Here is a 20,625-nt window from a genome sequence, read left to right on the forward strand (position 1 = left end):
GGGTCTATTGTGGGTTTGTTATTTAGACAAAAGGAAATCAATCTTTAACAATTTAGCTAAAAGCCATCAGTGGCATGTCCCACATACCTTAGTGGATGATACAAATGGACAGTGATTTTAGGGAAATTTAACAAAATGTGGAGAATTTGAAGGGCTAACAAGCCACTTTTAACCTAGAGGGAGACAAACACACAAGTCAGGATAATTTTTAAGTGAGCTCTAATTCTAACTGCAGGCAAAAGTTGCAGAAGTGAGTAATTTGATAATTTGCAGGACAAATACATATAATGGGGTTAACATAAGGTTTTATAATGGAAGTTAATTGCAAGCTTAACTACTTCCCCATAATAATAGACTCAGTTATATAACTTAAATGTGCAAGAGCATAATGTGAAAAGTTATTTTTTATTCATCAAAAGTTAAGAGCAACAAGCACATATTAAAATGAGTATGGTAAAGCCTTTACAAGTGGCTTTACACTGAAGCTCTCTCCCAAAAATGGCTGTTGCAACAAACTGTAAACAGAATTAATAAACAGTCTTTTACAGAAATAACACAGGAAATACAAATGAACTAAAAGAAAGCACCGGTTTCTCTTAAACTCTATAACAGTTGTGCTTACTGTACGTAAAACAAATTACAAAAATGGAATGTTTGAAGTTTAAAATTAGTCCTTAAATTTTGTCCTTAAAAACATTTCTCCTTTTCACATCAAAAACCCATAAACGGGTAATGTTTCAGTAGAGGGAGGAATCAGTAAACAATGCACTTTTTTCAATCAAAAACAAATTTGGTCACTTAGCTTTGTGCATAGTTTAAGGCATCTGTAGCAGTTTGTTACAGTTCCCCCCAATGTGGCTGTTCATTACACTGTCACATTCTAAAAGAATAAATAAAAAATGTTGCAGTTGAAACCCTTCCCACTCCCTCCCCACATAACCCCAAACATTCTCACACCCACACGTACATACACACTGCAGCGAAAGGGGCATTTGTACCCTTGTTCGGAAGGACACAGTTCCCATCCCACTTTATTTCAGATTGGCAAATACCCTGAGTTGAATATGGTGTTTATAGACATTCTACCTTTTTCTTGCATATGCAGTTCAAATGTACAATAGTGAAAACAACATGCAACATTTTCACTGCAGAATTGCAACACAGTTAGGGACAATGTTCCCCCCACCCACCCCCCACTCTGCAAATTCAGAAGCATTTTCAAAAACTGCATTCCCATACAGCACTGGAGTAAAGCTTGGCTGTGCTCTATGATGAAAGCTCAGTTCCCAGTGCACAAACAAAATAATGACAAATGGAGTCTTTTCTGGCATCCAAAGGAAAAAAAGCGGCAGTTTCAGATTTGACCTTATCTTTTCTTTTGCTAAAAGAAAACCCAAAGTTAGTGGTTCTTTCACAGCCATGCATAAAGATAAGTCTAGAACCAATAGTTTCAGAGTACATTTGTAAACATCAAGTCTTGCCAGAGGCAGCAGAGGATGGGCACTTCACATTTCCATATTTTAAACAAGGACTGAGTGGAAGGTATGCTTTGAACATGTTTATGTAAGACTTGCTAAATCCCAAGAAAATGGAATAGTTCATCTCAAGTCTTAGTTCTGAAGACCTTATTTCAAACTTTTTTTTAAAAAAACCCACGTGGCACCTTGTATTGTTCCTTCAAGATTCAGTCACTGCTGTGCTTTGCATATTCAAGGTTCCAAACAAAAGCCAACTGAGGCATATGCATATTGCTCTATGTTCCAATCTTGTAAATAAAAATTGGGTTCAAGTGATCTGTAAAGGAAAACTTGGAAATAAATAATGCTGGCATCATTTACACTGAACCTTGAGCAGTCATAAGTTTTTCCTCAAACCCCATTGTGCAGATACCTACATAAGAGGCAATTTTGTCATGCAGATTCTGGGGTCAGGACAATCGAGTTTCCTGAGGTAATACGTCTGAGTCCATTTCCTCAAATGCAGGATCAGTATCATCACCACTGCTCGACTGTTCTCTTTGCAGTCCCTTCCAACTAGCTTTATTCAGTCCCAGATGACCAAGCATTGTCTGTGATAACCTGGTATTTGAAAACCGGGCCCACTCTGAAAATAATGGCTCCACTAAGTAGGTCATAAAACCTTTAAAGAAGAAAGCTTTAGATTAAAAACAGGAAAGAATATGCATTTTTAAGGTAAAGGTTTTAAAGGGTTTAGGAAGTGCTATAAAAGATTAACAATGCATTAGCAACTCTTCTCCAACTTATATGTAAAAATGGTCATCTTTCAATATTTCTAACACTATGGCACTTGATTAAAATATAGAAGTGTAATCTATAGAAATGTTACAGGTTTGACAGTCAAAAGAATAGCATAACATCGTATTAAGAAGTAGCCGATGAATCTCATTTGTTCCCTTTTGGGGCAGTGGAGAAATAAAGGGAAAAAAAAACTATTGGAGAGGAGAAAAAGGAGGAAACCAATCATCAGATTTGAATTAAGCCACATAAACTAGACTAAAAAGCCTGAAAGTCTAACAGACACAAACTCATATATAATAAATTATCCCACAAACAAGCTGAATTGTGTTACAAAGGAAATACACATTCAAATTCCCTCGGCATCACTAAACCAGTTAAGTGTATTGAAGTATAACCAGGCAAACTTGTGTCTCATTCAAGGCAACAATCACTAATGGCCTCCACAAATTAAAGGGCTCCCAGTGTTGTGCAGCAAATAAGAGCTTGAAATAAGAGTGACTGCCCTATATATATATATATATATACACATACAACAGTATTTTGTCTATGTTTAAGATTTTTAAAGGTATTCAGGTGCCTAACTCCCATTGATTTCAATGGCTGTGAGATGCCTAAATACCTTTAAAAAACTGTCTCTCTATACGCAAACAAAAATTTAAAGATAAGGTTGCCAGAACTATACTTTTGCGTTATTTAAAAAAAAAAGTTTATTTTAAAAAAAATCAAAATTATGGTCAGCTAGTCAGCAATCTGACTGGTTATAACTGATGTAATTTACTATAATTTGTGAGAACCAAAGTCACAATTTTTTTTACATTTTCAATTTTATATGAAATAAAAAAAATCAAATTATGTCTGGGGTTAAAATTTATTAATCTGCTTAATATAGTAGAACATAAATTTTTCATTCAATCCCATTCAATCTATATGAAAAGAAAACTTTTTCTGAAAAAAGTCAATGTTTATTAATGGGAAAATCCTTTCACTTCTGTCCCTGGTATAAATCTAGCCCAGGTTGGAAGTGATCAAAAATAATCTAACAGCTGTCCATTGGCCTACATGAAATGTCTATTCTTTAAGACTATCTTTAAACCAGTTCCCAGTGAATAGGTGTCCAAATTCCAAAAGACTAAGTCAACTGGCAGCTTCACTAGAGGCACCAAGGACTGAATGAAATGAATGAAATGTCCTCTAACTCTGGAGTTTGTCATTCCAGGTTAGGATTAAGGCACATTGGAGAAGTAGTATGGGAAAGGCTGCATTGCGGCTGCCCATGCTGTACCTGCTCTATGGATACAGGACTTCAGTCTCCAGGACTATCAATCGAGCACCTTTCACGAGTACTAAATTCAAAGGAGAAATTTTAAAGCAAAGAAAAAAATTGCTCGTGGTGAAGGAGCATTGCCATATGAACACAAAAAAGAAGACAAATGAAGTGAAACTTCTAAGATTTACAGGCAAAGACAGCTTTCCTTCCTCTAAAAATTGTCATTAAAGGGAACCACTGAAAGATTTTAAACTGTTCATATACATATATTTGTAGTTACCAATCTGGATGTTGGCCATGGTTTCTGACTGTCGATCACACAGCGGACTCACACCCAAGTGATATTTTTTTTCAACATCTCCTGAAGAGAGAACAATTACTTAGAAAAGTAATTTTTAACTGTAAGCATTCTGGAATTGTTAATTCATGATATACACAACCAAATCTGTCTCAGTCAACCATTCAAGGAAGGCAAGTCACCTTGAGAGAACAGTTTCTATGTATTACAACTGAATCTTTACTTTTAAAATGCATTCTGCAAAAATATAACCCAATATAAGAGCAGATATAAATATTAGGGCTGTCGATTAATCGCAGTTAACTCTCACAATTAACTAAAAAATTTAATCGCGATTAAAAAAATTAATCATGATTAATTGCAGTTTTAATTGCATTGTTAAACAATTGAATACTAAATTTATTAAATATTTTGGATGTTTTTCTACATTTTCAAATAGATGGTATGCTGTATTGTAATTGAAATCAAAGTGTACAGTACTCACTTTATATTATTTTTATTACAAATATTTGCACTGTAAAATGATACAATTTATTTTGTTTATTTTTCAATTCACCTCATACAGGTACTGTAAGTGCAATCTCTTTATCATGAAAGTACAACTTACAAATGTAGATTTTTTTTTGTTACATTACTGCACACAAAAACAAAACGATGCAAAACTTTAGAGCAGGAGAAGGCTACCTACAGCACGTGTGCCAAAGGCAGCACGCGAGCTGATTTTCAGTGGCACTCACACTGCCTGAGTCCTGGCCACCGGTCTGGGGGGCTCTGCATTTTAATTTAATTTTAAATGAAGCTTCTTAAACATTTTAAAAAACTTATTTACCTTACATACAACAATAGTTTAGTTATATATTATAGAGAGAGACCTTCTACAAACGTTAAAATGTATTACTGGCACAGGAAACCTTAAATCAGAGTGAATAAATGAAGACTCGGCACACCACTTCTGAAAGGTTGCTGACCCCTGCTTTAGAGCCTACAAGTCCACTCAGTCCTACTTCTTGTTCAGCCAATCGCTAAGACAAACACATTTGTTTACATTTATGGGATATAATGCCTGCTTCTTATTTACAATGTCACCTGAAAGTGAGAACAGATGTTCGCATGGCACTTTTGTAGCCGGCATTGCAAGGTATTTATGTGCCAGATATGCTAAATATTCATATGCCCCTTCATGCTTTGGCCACCATTCCAGAGGACATGTTTCCATGCTGATGATGTTTGTTAAGAAAATAATGCCTTAATTAAATTTGTGACTGAACTCCTTGGGGGGAGAATTGTATGTCTACTGCTCTATATTTTAACCACAATCTGCCATATATTTCATGTTATAGCAGTCTCAGATGATGATCCAGCACATGTTGTTTGTTTTAAGAACACTTTCACTGCAGATTTGACAAAACACGAAGAAGGTTCCAATATGAGATTTCTAAAGATAGCTACAGCACTCGACCCAAAGTTTAAGAATCTGAAGTGCCTTCCAAAATCTGAGAGGGATAGGGTATACAGCATGCTTTCGAAGTCTTAAAAGAGCAACACTTTGATGCAGAAACCATAGAACCAGAACCACCAAAAAATAAAATCAACCTTCTGCTGGTGGCATCTGACTCAGATGATGAAAATGAACATGTCAGTCTGCTCTGCTTTGGACTGTTATCGAACAAAACCAGTCATCAGCATGGACACAGGTCCTCTGGAATGGTGGCTGAAGCATGAAGGGACATATGAATCTTTAGCGCATTTGGCACGTAAATATCTTGCAATGCCAGCTACAACAGTGCCATGAGAATGCCTGTTCTCATTTTCAGGTGACATCGTAAACAAGGAGTGGGCAACTGGCTGAACAAGAAGTAGGACTGAGTCGACTTGTAGGCTCGAAAGTTTTATATTGTTTTATTTTTGAATGCATTTATGTTTTGTACATAATTCTATATTTGTAAGTTCAACTTTCATGATAAAGAAATTGCACAACAGTACTTGTATTAAGTGAATTAAAAATACTATTTCTTTTATTTTTACAGGGCAAATATTTATATTTAAAAATAAATATAAAGTGAGCACTGTACACTTTATATTCTGTGTTGTAATTGGTATCAATATATTTGAAAATGTGGAAAACATCCAAAAATATTTATATAAATGGTATTTCATTATTAACGTGATTAATCATGCGATTAATCACGATTAATTTTTTTAATCGCTTGACAGCCCTATATATATATCCTTCATTTAAAGTATCTTTAATAGTGAGGAATACATTTCAACTAGAATCTGAAACTTTTGGGTGTATTGAGTTAAAGCAGATTCTTTATCAGCTGTTAGTAGAAGCAGCAGCCTCTTACAAGAATGTAGCCAACAGAAGAAAAGGATTATTTTAACCCTCCTTTAGTCCTAAACTTATAGCCCTTCATCTCACAAAGTCACTATGACTCTCAGATATTCATCTTATGATACATTTACACATTCATTGGTATGAGATTAGACTATTTCTATTCTTTTACTTGCCTTGATGGAAGAATTCCTCTGTTACTTTTTCACTCCACTGCTTGCTTAGTTCCCAGGTCCGGCATGGATTACAAATATCAGCACACTTCAAAGCCATCTAGTGAATTACATATACAGGGTTACACTACTTTCAATTTTTTTCTACATGTAAAAATATGAATACAAAAAAGCAGCATAATTTCTAGAGTAGCTACTACTGTATTCCATAACGTCTCATGCATTTTTCTAATCAGGGTAACAAACCCAACCACTTGCATTTCACTCTAAAACTATATACCATAGTTAAGGCTGCAATTTAGTCACGGAGGTCGCAGAAGTCACGGAATCCGTGAATTCCAGTGTCCTCCGTGACTTCAGACTGCGATGGTCGAGAGCTGCAAGGTCACCTGCCACCCACTGGGGCAGGAAGCTGTGGGGTACCCCTGCCACCTATGGTGGCCCCTGCAGCTCCCTGCCAGCAGGGAGACCCCCGCAGCTCCCTGCCGCCAGGGGCAGCGGGGAATCCCCCGAGCTCCCTGTAGCCACCGGGGAAACCCCTGAGCTCTCTGCCACTGGTGGCGGTGGGGGACCCCCCCCCAACTCCTGGCAGGTGGTGGGAGAACCCCCATCTCCCAGTAGGTAGTGGTGGGGGAACCTCCAGCTCCCTGATGCCCAGGGCGGCACTGCGGGGGAACCCTGAGCTCCCAGTGGGCAGCAGCGGGGGAAACCCCCGAGCTCCCGGCCGCTGGGGGTGGCAGGCATCTCTGGGCTGCTCCGGAGGAACCCAAGCTCCTGGTTCCCGTGGGTGGCAGGGAATCCCCAAGCTCCCAGCCCTGGCGGGCAGCGAGGGATGCCCAGAGCTGCAGGTGGCGGGTACCTCACAGCCCCCAGCTGCTACAGGCAGCTCTAGTCCTTGCAGCTGCCCCACTTGAAGTAGGGTGGAGATTCCCAGATCCCCATTTTGTCAGGTATATTTTTAGTAAAAGTTAGGGACAGGTTATGGCTTCTGTGACTTTTTCTGTTTTGCCCGTGATCTGTCTGTGACTCTTACTAAAAATATCAGTGACAAAATCTTAGCCTTACCCATAGTACACTAACAGAATGCTATTTGGAGAATTATAAGAGGTCATGAACACACCTAAGTAAAACTGAAGGCAAACAGACTTCTATCCTGAACAAAGTGAATGAGAGTTAAATACAAAGTACCTCTCAAGGGCACCGTATGCAGAGCAATCAATATAAAGACATTTATATATGAAATAAAATTACAAACAGTATTTATTTTAATTAAATCTAACCAAAAATTAAGTTAGCGGTTAGGAAAACACTATCTTAAAGCCATTTAACATCTCCGCTCCCCATTTTATAACTGCAATAAGACATTTTAAAGAATTAACTGATAGCATAGTTTCAACGCCAGAGATCCTAGTAGGATTGAGTTAGTATAATTCAGTTTACTTCCTTGCATTACTTATTTTTGAAAAACAAAATATAAGTCCCCACTTAACTGAAAATTTGTTGTTTATGGCTTGGTCAGGACAGGTCAAAACCCTGGGTTCTTACTATTCATTGACTTTTGTAGACAGGATGACCAATCTGAAATCACAGGATTTCTGCACTCTTTAAGAGGGTCCTCCCTCCAGTTTAATGTTCCTCTTTCTCAAAGGAAGTGTTTTAGCCTTCTGTATACCTCCCTATCAAGAGGTATCTGCCAGCACAAACAAAGGCTTCATAACAATACAGCAGTACCCCACAGTATTGCCCAAGGGACCCAAAGTTAACTCTAAAACAGTCTTAACCAGTCTCTTAGGGATTTTCTTTAGAGGGAGGAGCAAAAACCTTGCACCTCAATGAAAGATTTGTTAACCCAGTTTCTGACTGCTGGGATCAGTGACAGACTGAAAACCTTAACCTCCATTTCTAATTCCCCCTCCTCTGCTTCTGACTCATCTGCTCCTTCCTCTGCTTCATTGAGAAAGCTCCTCTCTAACATGTGCAGACAGAAAGGGTTGGTTTTGCCCTCTACAGAGTGAGGATCTTCTGGAGCCTCAGCAGGACTTGCTGGTACTCCATCTCATTGTGTAAGCAGGCCTTGCGCACACTAAGCACAACTAAAGAATAAAACATCCTCTCTTCACTGGTCACCCATGGCAGCTGAAGACCATTTTCCTGGGAGGAAAAAAAAAGTATGATATTTGAAGCAATTTACTTCTGAAATAGTATGAAACTTTCAAACCAGTCACCTGTAAAATGAAGTGGCGATGGCCTGCCTCCTCTAAACATAGGTCTCCTCTGTCCAAATGGGTTCTAAACATGGATAGGTATTCATTTTGCCGACTTATGTCTGTGGCAAGAATCAGAGCACCTATCTGGCTTTCCATCAGCTTCCTGAAATTAGTGATAGAAAACACCCAAAGGCACGAAAATATGAGGAAAAAAATTAGAGCATCATATTGACACATTTAAGTTGAATGTAGCAACTGTATATGAATGTATACATAAACTGTAAGCCATGATGGCTGTAAGTGCAGCACTTTCAAATGTTTATATAAAATTTTTAAAAACTACAATATTTATAAAAATACTCTGACATTTCCCAGGTAGCTCTCAGGAAGAGAGAAACTTACTGCAAATATTTTTAAGCTAAATTATTCTAGCTATTGTTAAAGAAGATGAAAAGAGCTGAAAATTTAAAATACAGAACATGAGTTACTGTTTAAGTCACAGAATAAATTATCTCTTACTAGTCAGTCAATATTTTCTTTCAATCTAATCAAATGTTTGTATAATGAATACACTTCCATCACTCAGTGTTCACAACAAATACTAGTTTCCAAGCAATAATTAACTGTTCCTGCAAGGCTCATAGCACCCATTAAATCTTAAAATGATCTGACTGTTCAGCTAGGATTATGAATTGCTATGTAATATTTTAACAGAACACTTGTTTACAAAGTTGTCTGATGCCATGGATAATACATTGTGTGTAACTTCATATAGTGTATACACTCCGTATAAAAAATACATACCTGTTTTCTAATGACATATGTGCAAATAAACCAGACTCTCTCAACAACCCCACTGCTGATCTCCAGTGGTGATTTTCTAATACTGAGATATTCTGCAAACCAGAAACAAAATTATTGCCGTTAGTTTAAAAGATTGTATTATTCTTACACTACAGTCTATATGCCTCTTAAATAGATTCACGATTTTCAAACTTTTAAACACTTCTATTACGTTAATAGCTTGTATTTATTGTTTTCAGTCAATGGGATAAACATCCCAGGTTCAAGTCTACCATTAAGTGAGTACATTAGCAATTTCACTGTTAATATAATTCTTCTATACTGAAAAGATACTCAAACCTGGTTCTGATAAGTATGATATTTTCACTTACCTTATATAAAGTTGCTAAGTAATGGTTTGTTTTAATAAGGAAAGGCTGATTAACACCTGGATGATCCAAATCATGTGTGGCAGCTGCAATTAAACTGAGCAGAACATCCCATGGAGTTAGAGATTTGGAAAGCTGTAATAAATGTAACAGTATTATTCATGGGAACATTGACAGGTAAAAAATTCTGATTGGCTTTTCATAGCTAGCATTCAGTCCCTAGAAAAAGGTCCTAAAAATGATCATTCAATTTCATCTTTCACATAGTGCTTTGAAGGAAGAGCACCATCACAGAAAGGTGAATGCGGAGAACGAGGTGAGGGTACTAGTAGAACTTTAAGAAAAAAGTTTAACAGCAACCATGATACAGGGCAATCCAGGAGTAATTACCCTACAGAAGTTAAAGGCTCAAAATCAATTTCATCTGACCTTGTCAATAATATCTAGATAGATGCAATAACTATTTAAATATTTATGGTAGCTAGAACTGTCACTCAAATTGTTAGCTACTCCATTACCAATCAGAGAGTATTTCAAAATCCCTGTTTAAATTAAAAATCCTTGAAAAAGGTTATTTCTTCAAGTCAGTTGTCTAACTCATCTTCTGAGCCGATCTTAATGCGTACACCATCAGCGAAAGGTCCTGCTATTTCTCCACTAGTTTTAATGCAGACAATATTTGAATAAGGTGTTTTTTATTTTATTTAATTTAAGCAAGCTAAGGCTCTACATGCCTCACATATTGTCAGAACTGTTGATTTGGGTAGTTTCCATCTTGTATCACAATCCCACTTCCTACCCCTACTGGGAAAAAAAGGGGGAAAGGGTAGGGAGATGATGGCAACCAATAAGCCCTCAAATTTCACAGCCCCGCAACTAAAGAGCTTTTCACAGGGAAAACAAAAAAGAAGGAACAGGGTAGAGAAGAGACTGACAAAGTGCATATAGGAGCAGACCAATGATAAGCTACCAATGTACCCTGGTATAAAGTTGTTTGAATTCAAATGATCATTAATGGTAATGCATCACTTGAAAACCATGCAATAATAATACTTATTTACCATTTACTTATTTACTTTATCTACCAAAGAGAAAAACCTGCGCCAAGCCATTTGACTGCTGGAAGACCAACAAAATATTCAGACGCTAGTTTATTGAACAGCCCAGGAATCTGTGATACCATCAGTGACTGTTAACTGAGGTTGGTGGTTTGAATCTACCCCAGCGTAGAGAGTTTGGGTAAGGAAAGATTTTTGTAGGCATGACAATGACATTTTTTATATGCTGCCCATGGTGTCCGTGGAAATTTTTGGGAGAGCTGATTTTTTTTTTCATTTTGCTAAATGACTGAGATATATTTCTGTACCAAATAGAATTTGCTCTTTTTACCACTAGCAAACAGTTCAGGAGAATAAGTATTTAGGGTGATAAACAGCATTTGGACGAATGAAAAGTCATAATAATGTAGACATTATCAAAGGTTTTCTTTTGCTCAGTGCTTATGACACTTGTCCAGTGTTTCATGATGAGGTGTTTTATAGCACTGACCTGCCGGAAAAATCCTCCACTTTAAGAAATATGCACAAGTCATTGCGGAATCAGAAGCTGTCCGTAATGACTCAAGAACACCCTGTTCCCTGCCCTCCCCACCATCCCACAAAAGTGCACTGTTGTATGAATATTTCACAACCCTAAAAAGTGTCACCACAAAAGGATTTCAGTTTTTTATTTTGAAAATATGGTCACCTACAGAAGGGGATAACACCTAAATCCTTTCTAAAATAAAATTTGTTACCTCCAGAAAGCACCTCGCTATGAATAGCTAAATATATAACTGCATGATCTTATTTTCATTACCCTCATCTCCTCCCTCCTTTTGGTTGTCAGTTATGTGTTGCATCTTGTCTCATATGAGGCCCCAAACCTGCATGGAGCCCCAATGACCTTAATGCAATGCTATCGATAGCATGCCGGCAAATGATTGCCACCTTGAAGCTTCAGACAGTTTAGTTAATCAGGGTAGGTAATATGTGATCATATAGCACCCTCGTACAACAGGGCCCCACTCTTAACTGGGATCTCTAGGCATGACAAAAATATAAATAAAATATTTACCTACCTCCCAGAGCATTACAAACTTTATTTAATTAATATTTGTAAGTGCTTTGAGGTCTTTGACAAGACACTATGCAAGAATAGTGTAGACCATTATTACCATACAAGAAGAAATCAAACTAATAAAAAATCAGAGTTGAACTAGATAGCTGGTTTCCAACTGGCTACAGTACACCATGGGTCTTCTCTAATCTAATCAGAAAGTAGCATTTTCCCCTGAAGTTTCCTGTTTAGTGTGTAGCCTATACCAGAGTACCAGTAATTCAAGTCACCTCTGACAACTGTTAGCTTTGCTCAACTCCTAACATAGAACTCTCTCTGCTAGGTACCTCCCTTTCATAATGTCCATTTTAGAAAGAAGAAAGGACAGACAACGCTTGTACATTGCTACAACCTGCATCTGGCAGAGGAGCTTTGTTCATTAGTATCCAAGGTGAACTAAGCATAAGTGATATTTATATCAGCTTTTGAAAAACTGAGTTATTTGGATCTCCACTGCCAGCTTCTGACTCAATGATGTGCATACTTCTTGGAGCAGAGTTTTTTTTTCCCTGTAGCTTAAAATCTTTACAGTTTTACGGAACATTAAGAGAAATACAAACATTATATTTGTACCTTTACACGTTACGTAAAACAAATTTTTATATCCTACCTTAGGTTCTTTTAAATAACAGTGCATGGCCTGAGTCACATCAGCAGCATGAACTGCATTATGATAAGGGTTGTGACTATGATAATCTTCTTGAACCATAACTATATAAATAAAACAAACATCTGGGTTTAATTAAAATGGCAATTAAAAAAAAAGCAATATAAATATCACAATTTGACATTTTTGATAAGACATATATAAACTCCACATACCAAATCTGTTTAAGTAGAACCATCTCCGGTACTCTCACACAAAGGTTTTATGTGGTCACACAATATTTTTTAAGCTAACACAAGATTTAGTATAAATGCATCCTGGAAATCAAGTTACTTAACTCTAACCAAAATGTTATGATCTGGAATATTATGATCTTGACTGAGCAACCACCTCCTTAGCAGGAGTCTCTCTCTCTCTGCTAAGCCAGTCTGCCTGAACATTGAGGCAACCTGGAACTCACACATGGAAGTTGATTCTATTCATCAGAACAGCAGGGCTGACACTTCTGCTAACCTTTTGCGTCCCTCATAGATAATTTAGGCAATCCACGCATCACACTGGTGGGCCTTGATCAGAAAATGGTACCCTACAGCAAACCATCAGGGACAGAAGAGCTAGCTGTACTGCTTTTAGTTTCTGTACATGTGAATAAGTCTTTCCTTCCTGACCACTGTCCAGCCACCAGCCCCATAAGAACCAGACTTTTGTCTTTGCTTGCCTTTCCAAGTCCTTCTTGCTTTCCTTAAGCACTGCAATTACAATATGTGGAAGGTCACTTGAGTAGAATCAGTACAAGGGAACTAGTTTGCAGCAAAAACAAAAGAAAACTGGTTAGTAATCTATTCTATAATTTCACTTCAACTGTGCACTGGGTGCCCACACACCTGTTGGAGAGTTTTCCCCTCTGCTACCTCGTGCCATCATATGAAGGTATAAAGAGCTGAAACACCCCTGACCACCTCCTCAGTCCTTCTCGCCAGACAGAGTCTGACAGAAACAGAAAGAAGAGTGGGTTGTGGAATGGACATGTGTAACACATCTCAAGGAACAACAATTACAGATTAGGCTAGTGACTGTTTTCTCTTCAAATGATTGCATATGTCCATTCCATTTCATTCAGAAGCCGTTTGATCTGGCAGTGGGATCAGAGTCTACCTGAATAAGGATCGCAGGACCACATGCCCAAATCTGGAATAATCTTTAGAACAATGAAAGATGGCATGATGTGAAGTAAAGGTGTGTACTGAAGACCAAGTCACTGCTTTGCAAATGTCCAGAATAGTCACCTGGGCCACAAAAGCTGCACGAGATCTTGTTGCATGTGTTAACACCCTACTCTGTGGAGTTATTCCAGCCAAGTCAGAACACAAACAAATGCAAGTGGAGAGCCACAACGAAATCCTCTGAGAATAGACTGGAAGGCTCTTCATTCCGTCCACAATTGCCACAGCTGTTACTACGACCTAAATTTTTTAGTTTTGTCCAGGTAAAAAGCTTAATGCTCTTCTGAAGTCCAGTGTGCGGCGTGTCTCCTCATCACTATGATTATGAGGCTTAGGGAAGAAAGTTGGTAAATATATTGATTAATATGAAAGTGAGACACCACATTGGTGACTAACTTCAGATGAGGACACAGATAAACCTTGTCCTTGTAGAAGACCGTATATGGAGGTTCAGAAACCAGAGCTCTCCTGGATGAGGAGACTGACACCAAAAATGCCACCTTCATGGAGAGATGAAGTAATGAACAAGTTGCCAATGAGTCAAACAGAGATCCATTAGCTTTGCTAACACCTGGTTTAAGTCCCAAGAGGAGACAGGACCCTCCACTTGGGGATATAACCAGACCAACCCCTTAAGAAACCTAATCACCACTGGATTGAAGGGGGGTGGAGAGAGGAAGGGTGGTTATCAACTGGTGGGAAGAACCCCAAGATATCTGCCAGATGGACTTTGACAGAACTAATGGCAAGTTGCTTCAGGTAAAACAGATAGTCCAACACATGGTGGATCAGAGCCTGGACCAGGAAAAGGCCTTTCTGCTGTGACCAGATGGAGAATCTCTTCCACTTTGCTAGTAAGTATACCTTGTAGAAGGTTTTCTATTACTTAAAAGCACATTGTGGACCTCCTTTAAATAAATTTCTTCGAGTTTGCCATGGAGCTTCAAGGTTTTCAGGTGTAGGGCGCTGCAGGTTGGGGTGGAGAAGGCAATCATGGTTCTTGGAGATCAGGCAGTGTCAGATGAGCTCTGTGTGAAAGAATTAGCTGAGTGGAAAACCAATGTTGCCACGGCCACGCCAGAGCTGTAAGCTTAACTCGAGTGGACCTGGAGAAAATGCATACAGGGGCTTGTCTGACTATGGCAGAGAGAAACATCCATCAGAGACCTGGGGCTGTGACCTGCTTGAGAACAAAACTGGTGATACTTCCTATTGATTTTTGTAGCAAACAGGTCTATTAGGGGAGTCCCCCACCACTGGAAAATGAACCTGGCCATATCCGGACAAAGAGACCACTCAAGACAACTGCTGAACAATCTACTTAAGCGGTTTCTCAGAGCATTCTGAGCACACGGGAGGTGAGAGGCTTTGAAGTGGATTGAGTTGTTGATGCAGAAATCCCACTGCCTTTCTCTGGTACCTGCCAGGATCATCCAGTTTCCTATCATCAAGTCCTGTTGCCTGACTGCGGTTGTAACTAGTACCATGATTGGTGAAAGTCATCAGGGCTTATGTAATGTCAAAAGATTGGGCGCAAATGCAGATTATGACTGTTTGCACAAACTAACGCTTCACATGGGAGACAAAAATGTTTATTTCTGTTAGTCTTATCTAGCAAGACAACATAATGCTCCCATTTATATGGCCACCCATACCCCATCTCCATGGATGAGAGGGCAGTTCAGAATGTCTCGATCCAGAATTTCGGCTGCTTCATAAACTGGTTCAGTCACTTGAAGTCTCAAATCCTCCCCCACTCACTCAACGTATTGATTATTGCAACGTTCCTAGGGTAACACACTTGTCATTGGAAAAAATCAGGGTCATTGTTCCATTTCTGGAGAAACAGTGGTCTGACGACACATTTGATATGTGTCTTCTCTGACTGATGAAGCTAGTGTGACGGGTTGGATCACAGAAACTCCCTTGGGAACTGCCACCTGATGTGCCAAGACTACTTCTGCCCCTGCTTTCCTGCCCTGACAGCTTAGAACTTCAGTACCCTGCCTGGTTTGAGCCAGACTTGCTAGCCTGCTGCAAACCCAGACCCAGGTCTGAACCACGTCCCCTAACAGCTGTAGGCTTGACTGAAAGCAGCTTACAGAAGTGTTCTTGTCTTTAACACTCAGATGCCCAACTCCCAGTGGGGTCTAAACCCAAATAAATCCATTTTACCCTGTATAACACTTATACAAGGTAAACTCATAAATCGTTCGCCCTCTATAAACACTGATAGATATACACAGCTGTTCCCTCCTCCCCCGGTATTAATACATAGTCTGGGTTAATTAATAAGTAAAAAGTGATTTTATTAAATACAGAAAGTAGGATTTAAGTGATTCCAAGTAGTAACAGACAGAACAAAGTGAATTACCAAGTAAAATTAAATAAAACACGCAAATCTAAGTCTAATACAGTAATACAACTGAGTACAGATAAAAACCTCACCAGTAAGCTTACTGTTACAGACTAGTCTCCTTCTAGCCTGGGTCCAGCAGTCACTCACACACCTTGTGGTTACTGTCCTTTGTTCCAGTTTCTTTCAGATATCCTTGGGGTGGAGAGGCTCTCTCTTTAGTCAGCTGAAGACAAAATGGAGGGGTTTCCCACAGGCTTAAACAGACTTTCTCTTGTGGCTGGAGATCCCCTCCTCTCTCCTATGCAAAGTCCAGCTCCAAGATGGAGTTCTGGAGTCACCTGGGCAAGTCACATATCCATGCATGACTAACAGTCTTTACAGGCAGAAGCCATTGCCCACATGGTATCTTGAATGTCTCCAGGAAGACTTCTTATGTGGATTGGAGCACTGAAAGATGCATTGTTCCTTAAGTGCTTCTTGATTGGGCACTTAACTTTGCGAATTCCTTTCTCCAGGAACTGACCAAATGCTCTACTAAGGTTATTTAGAAATCAAGCTAGTACACAGCCAATATTTATAACTTTGAATACAAAAATGATACATGTGTACAAATAGGATGAATAGATTCAGTAAACCATAACCTTTACAGAGATATGTTACATGGCACATGTAGCATAAAACATACTCCAGTTATGTCATATTCCCATAAGGCATTATGGGATACATCATCACAGCTAGAGTCTGGAGATGAATTTGCAAACAGGACAACGGGGGAGACAGAAGATCTCAAAGTAGTTTCTAGTTACCATAGAGAGCACCCATACGCCTGAAATGCTGAGAGCCCAATAGGACTGAAAAATGGACACCCAGAGGTAAAACCTTGGAGTGACCTCAAGTAATCAGAAATGATCTTGGGAGAGGACTGAAACAATCTGAACTCTCTTTTGGTTTCTAAAAAAACTGCAACAGTCTGTAAATTGGCCTAGGGAACTGCCAGAAGAGGAAGGCTTTTTCCTGGAAGCAGCATCCAAGACTGGATTTGGTTCATCCTGTCAGCAGCTATAATTACAAAGAATATTTTCTTATTGGTCAGATATGCTAGAACAGAATTAAGGAAGTCTCTGAAAAGTGGGAATATCCTTGGAGGGGAGGGGAGCCATCCCATGCTAAAATGAAAGCTTGTCTTCCTCCCCCAAAACAGCCTAACTCAGACAGCCCTCCTGACAACTATAGAGCTGTTGAATATGTTGGCAGATGACCCAAGAGAATCTCGGACCATGTGGCTGAGGTTACTGATTACCAGAAGACATTTAGATAGGTTATTCCAAACTGATGTTAAAAATGAAATAAAGTTCCCTCTCTAGCTGAACCTCAGATAACCAGGGGATGACCAAGGAGACAAGACAAACAGCTTGTCACAGTGACATACTGGACAGCCTAAAATAAGAGGTTTGTCTAGATACTCCCTTCACTTTCCAGTCTACAGGTTTCTAAGGACAGCTGATGTGTTTGTTTGGATGAAAGACCCTGAATCCACTTAAGGAGACACCAGTCATTTATTAGGAGAAACTGCTAGGGAACTTGTAAAGCATTTGAACAGACTGATGAACAGACTGGACTCCTGCCTGTCCTTTCTGTCTCGGGGAGGGGAGAAATCCTCTGAGTCTCATTTATCCTTGCTTTTTCAAACTTCATAACCACAAAAACATGCTTTGTATCAAGCAGATCAAGCCTTCTGAGAAACCCAGCTAAAAGGAACAGAGAGCTGCTTCTCCTGGCTCAATTGAGAACTAGCCTTCCCTTCACACTGAGCTGGAGGCTATAGGGGAAAATAGGCAACGTGAGGGATGAGTCTTTGGCCTTGGTGCAACCAGTCATGGTAAAGGCATCCCAGGACATCACTGACAAGTGAGATATTGCAACACATGGTGACTCTTGTGCGAAAACAAGAAGGAACCATCATTCCAGGGACTGTGCCAAGGACATTAGGATACAGAAATGTAAGTCCATAAACAATTAAACAGATCTGCTCTCCTATTGTCAAATAAAAGTAATATTAATTTACACCTTTCTCCAAGGATACACAATACAGCATCATCTCATGATGGTCCCAAACATTCCTGTACAGCTTAAAGGAGAGTAGCTTCAATTCCTACATCAGTGGAGCAAGACTGGATCCTTTTCTATACTACTAAAAAGGCCTGAGCAGAAACTGGTGTCAGCAACTGGTACTACTGAACTGGCGATGACTACAGGTTAGGTAAGGACAAACTATGTTTCTTTTCAGAAACCAAGATGAAAACCAACATTATATTTCAATAATATTCTCACTATCTCCTCTTCCCTCATTTGTGATGTGAAATTCAGCCTTCATAATCCGCTGCATACAACCATGATGCATCATGAAATTCACACATTCTTGGGCAAAATCAATTTTTTCTGCTAAAATTAATTTCACTGCTTTTTGCGGATTTTTTTTCCTTCACCTCCCTAATGCCATTATTAAAATTAAGCTATTTCCAAAATTTGTAAGTGCGCACAGTATCACAATACTATCATTATAGGAAACAGCTTCAAATTAGTGCTGTTCAAACTTTCTTGCTAAACTGTAAGCAGTACTTCAAATGGTATCTTTTAAAATGCAGTTAAGGAGTAATGTTCACTTTAACAAAAGGCTATAATATATTTACCTAAAAATCTACGAAGTTTCATCATATCTAAGTGGAAGTGTTCTATCAGTCCATGAAGATTAAACAGGTGGAAGGTTAAGCTGATTAGACTGTTCCCTAAAAATAAAATAAAAATATTAATTCATTGAAAAAAGGGAAAAATATTTAAACACTTTTGTATTCAAAAGTTATGCAAACAGATTGAAAATGTATAAGAATTCTGTAAGACTTAATTGGTCTAATCCATTAATAATTTCCCCCAGTGATTCTCAATATATCCACTACCAGCAATAAATTGTGCAATGAGAAGTCTCACTCAATATTAAAAAAATTAACAAGTCCATTTTCAGTGGCACTATACCTTTAAAACAATAAACCTGCAATCCGCCTAAGTAGATTTATTGCTTAAAAAAGGAACACAGAGGTAATTAAGCCAAAAAACTTGTCAATGTTGGCAACTGCCCCAAGTCGAACACTTTATATTTAGTTATCCCACCATGTGTTCTTTTTTGTAAAAGTATTCCTTGCTGAAATCAGAAATAAAAAAAATACAAATGTGCAATTTGCTATGAAATTTGTAGTACTACAAAGCAACTGCTATAATCATTCATTTACTAGGAGCTGAAATATTCCATATCATACATTTGATTTCTTTTTTTTTAAATTTCAGAGGCAGTAAGGAAAGGCTTGCAAACTAAATATACATAATACTGATAACTAGATCAGTTTTTGGCATATTTACTTTGACAGTGTCCCTTTAACAACCAGTTACACAGCCACTCAGTGTATGCTAGGTGCTTTACTCAGAAGCACAAAATTCCCCACCAGGGCCGTCCTTAGGATTTATGGTGCCCTAAGCAGGATTATTAAACTGGTGCCCCTGTGCCTGTCTTGCTCTTAGCAACACAAACATAAGCTTACACTGTTGGAAAACTTGCCACATGCATGTTATTAAAACCAGTTTAACTTAATGAAGGACACTGTAATGCTGATGGACTAGCACTAAAGAAGTAGCACTATAGAAAAAATTCTGATTTGACAGAATGATGCAAATAATATAATTTTTTTAATTTGTCAACATTTTATTGGAAATTTCTATGAAGAGGTATTGAAACAAGGATTAGTTTTTAATTAAAAGCATCTTTCTGGCTTTTTTGGCTGCAAAATCAGTAATAATGTCATTTTATGACAAAGACAAAGTGATGTCTTGTTTGATTGCAAGAATAGCAAGACCGGTCAAGTGTTCCTGACTCCTTGTAGAGCGGAGATAGTTTTTAATGAGCTTTAGTTTTGAGAAACTCCGTTCTCCTGGTGCTACTGTTACAGGAATTGTCAGTAGAATACCAGTGGCAATGTACACATTAGGATATATGTCAACAAGTTTGCTGGTATGAGTAAACTGTACAATGTCCATTATCGATTTTGCATGTGGCAACATTGATGACAGTGTCCTCAATTCTTCATACAGTTCAAGTCCATTTAAATCAAAATGATCGCCATGCTTCAGGAGGCTCTCTAGGTCAGGGGTCCACAACGCGGTGCCTGCGGGTGCCATGGCGCCCACAGGGGCCTCTCAGTGCACCTGCGTACTGGCTGGTGGACGAGCATCCGCTGAAATGCCGCCAAAATTTGGTGGCAATTCGGCAGCGACTCCTCTGGATGACGCTGCTTGCTGCCGATAAGCAGTGTCATCCAGAGGTGTCGCCGCTGAAATGCCGCCGAAATTCGGCAGATGCTTGTCTACTGCCACGGTCCTTCGTCTGGCGACCACTGCTCTCGGTTCTTGCACTTTGTCATTAGTTGCTCTTGTTTTCCTATTTCGTTGAATTTAGTCCTGCTCAGCCCACGTACCAGCTGAGTGAATGGAACCCCAGGCCGACAGCGGGTTGAGTGGCTCAGC

General features: G+C 38.9%; 1 protein-coding gene across 5 annotated transcripts in view; it reads right to left on the bottom strand.

Annotated features, from left to right (window-relative positions):
- Positions 1-1,644: 1,644 nt before the first annotated feature.
- PDE7A (phosphodiesterase 7A) overlaps positions 1,645-20,625 on the bottom strand; it is a 139,674-nt gene continuing 120,693 nt past the window's right edge. For 4 of the 5 annotated variants that reach the window (XM_039524991.1, XM_039524994.1, XM_039524993.1 and 1 more), the window contains 8 exons: positions 18,747-18,842; positions 12,478-12,578; positions 9,714-9,845; positions 9,343-9,434; positions 8,557-8,701; positions 6,335-6,431; positions 3,806-3,886; positions 1,645-2,139 (listed from right to left, as the gene is read on the bottom strand). In XM_039524991.1, coding sequence (XP_039380925.1) covers positions 1,928-2,139; positions 3,806-3,886; positions 6,335-6,431; positions 8,557-8,701; positions 9,343-9,434; positions 9,714-9,845; positions 12,478-12,578; positions 18,747-18,842 — 956 coding nt within the window. In that variant the 3' untranslated portion in view covers positions 1,645-1,927. The remainder of the gene's footprint in view (positions 2,140-3,805; positions 3,887-6,334; positions 6,432-8,556; positions 8,702-9,342; positions 9,435-9,713; positions 9,846-12,477; positions 12,579-18,746; positions 18,843-20,625) is intronic. The other variant, XM_039524992.1, reaches the window with a different exon arrangement.

This window comes from Mauremys reevesii, linkage group 2, assembly GCF_016161935.1.
Source record: "Mauremys reevesii isolate NIE-2019 linkage group 2, ASM1616193v1, whole genome shotgun sequence".
NCBI lineage: Eukaryota > Metazoa > Chordata > Testudines > Geoemydidae > Mauremys > Mauremys reevesii.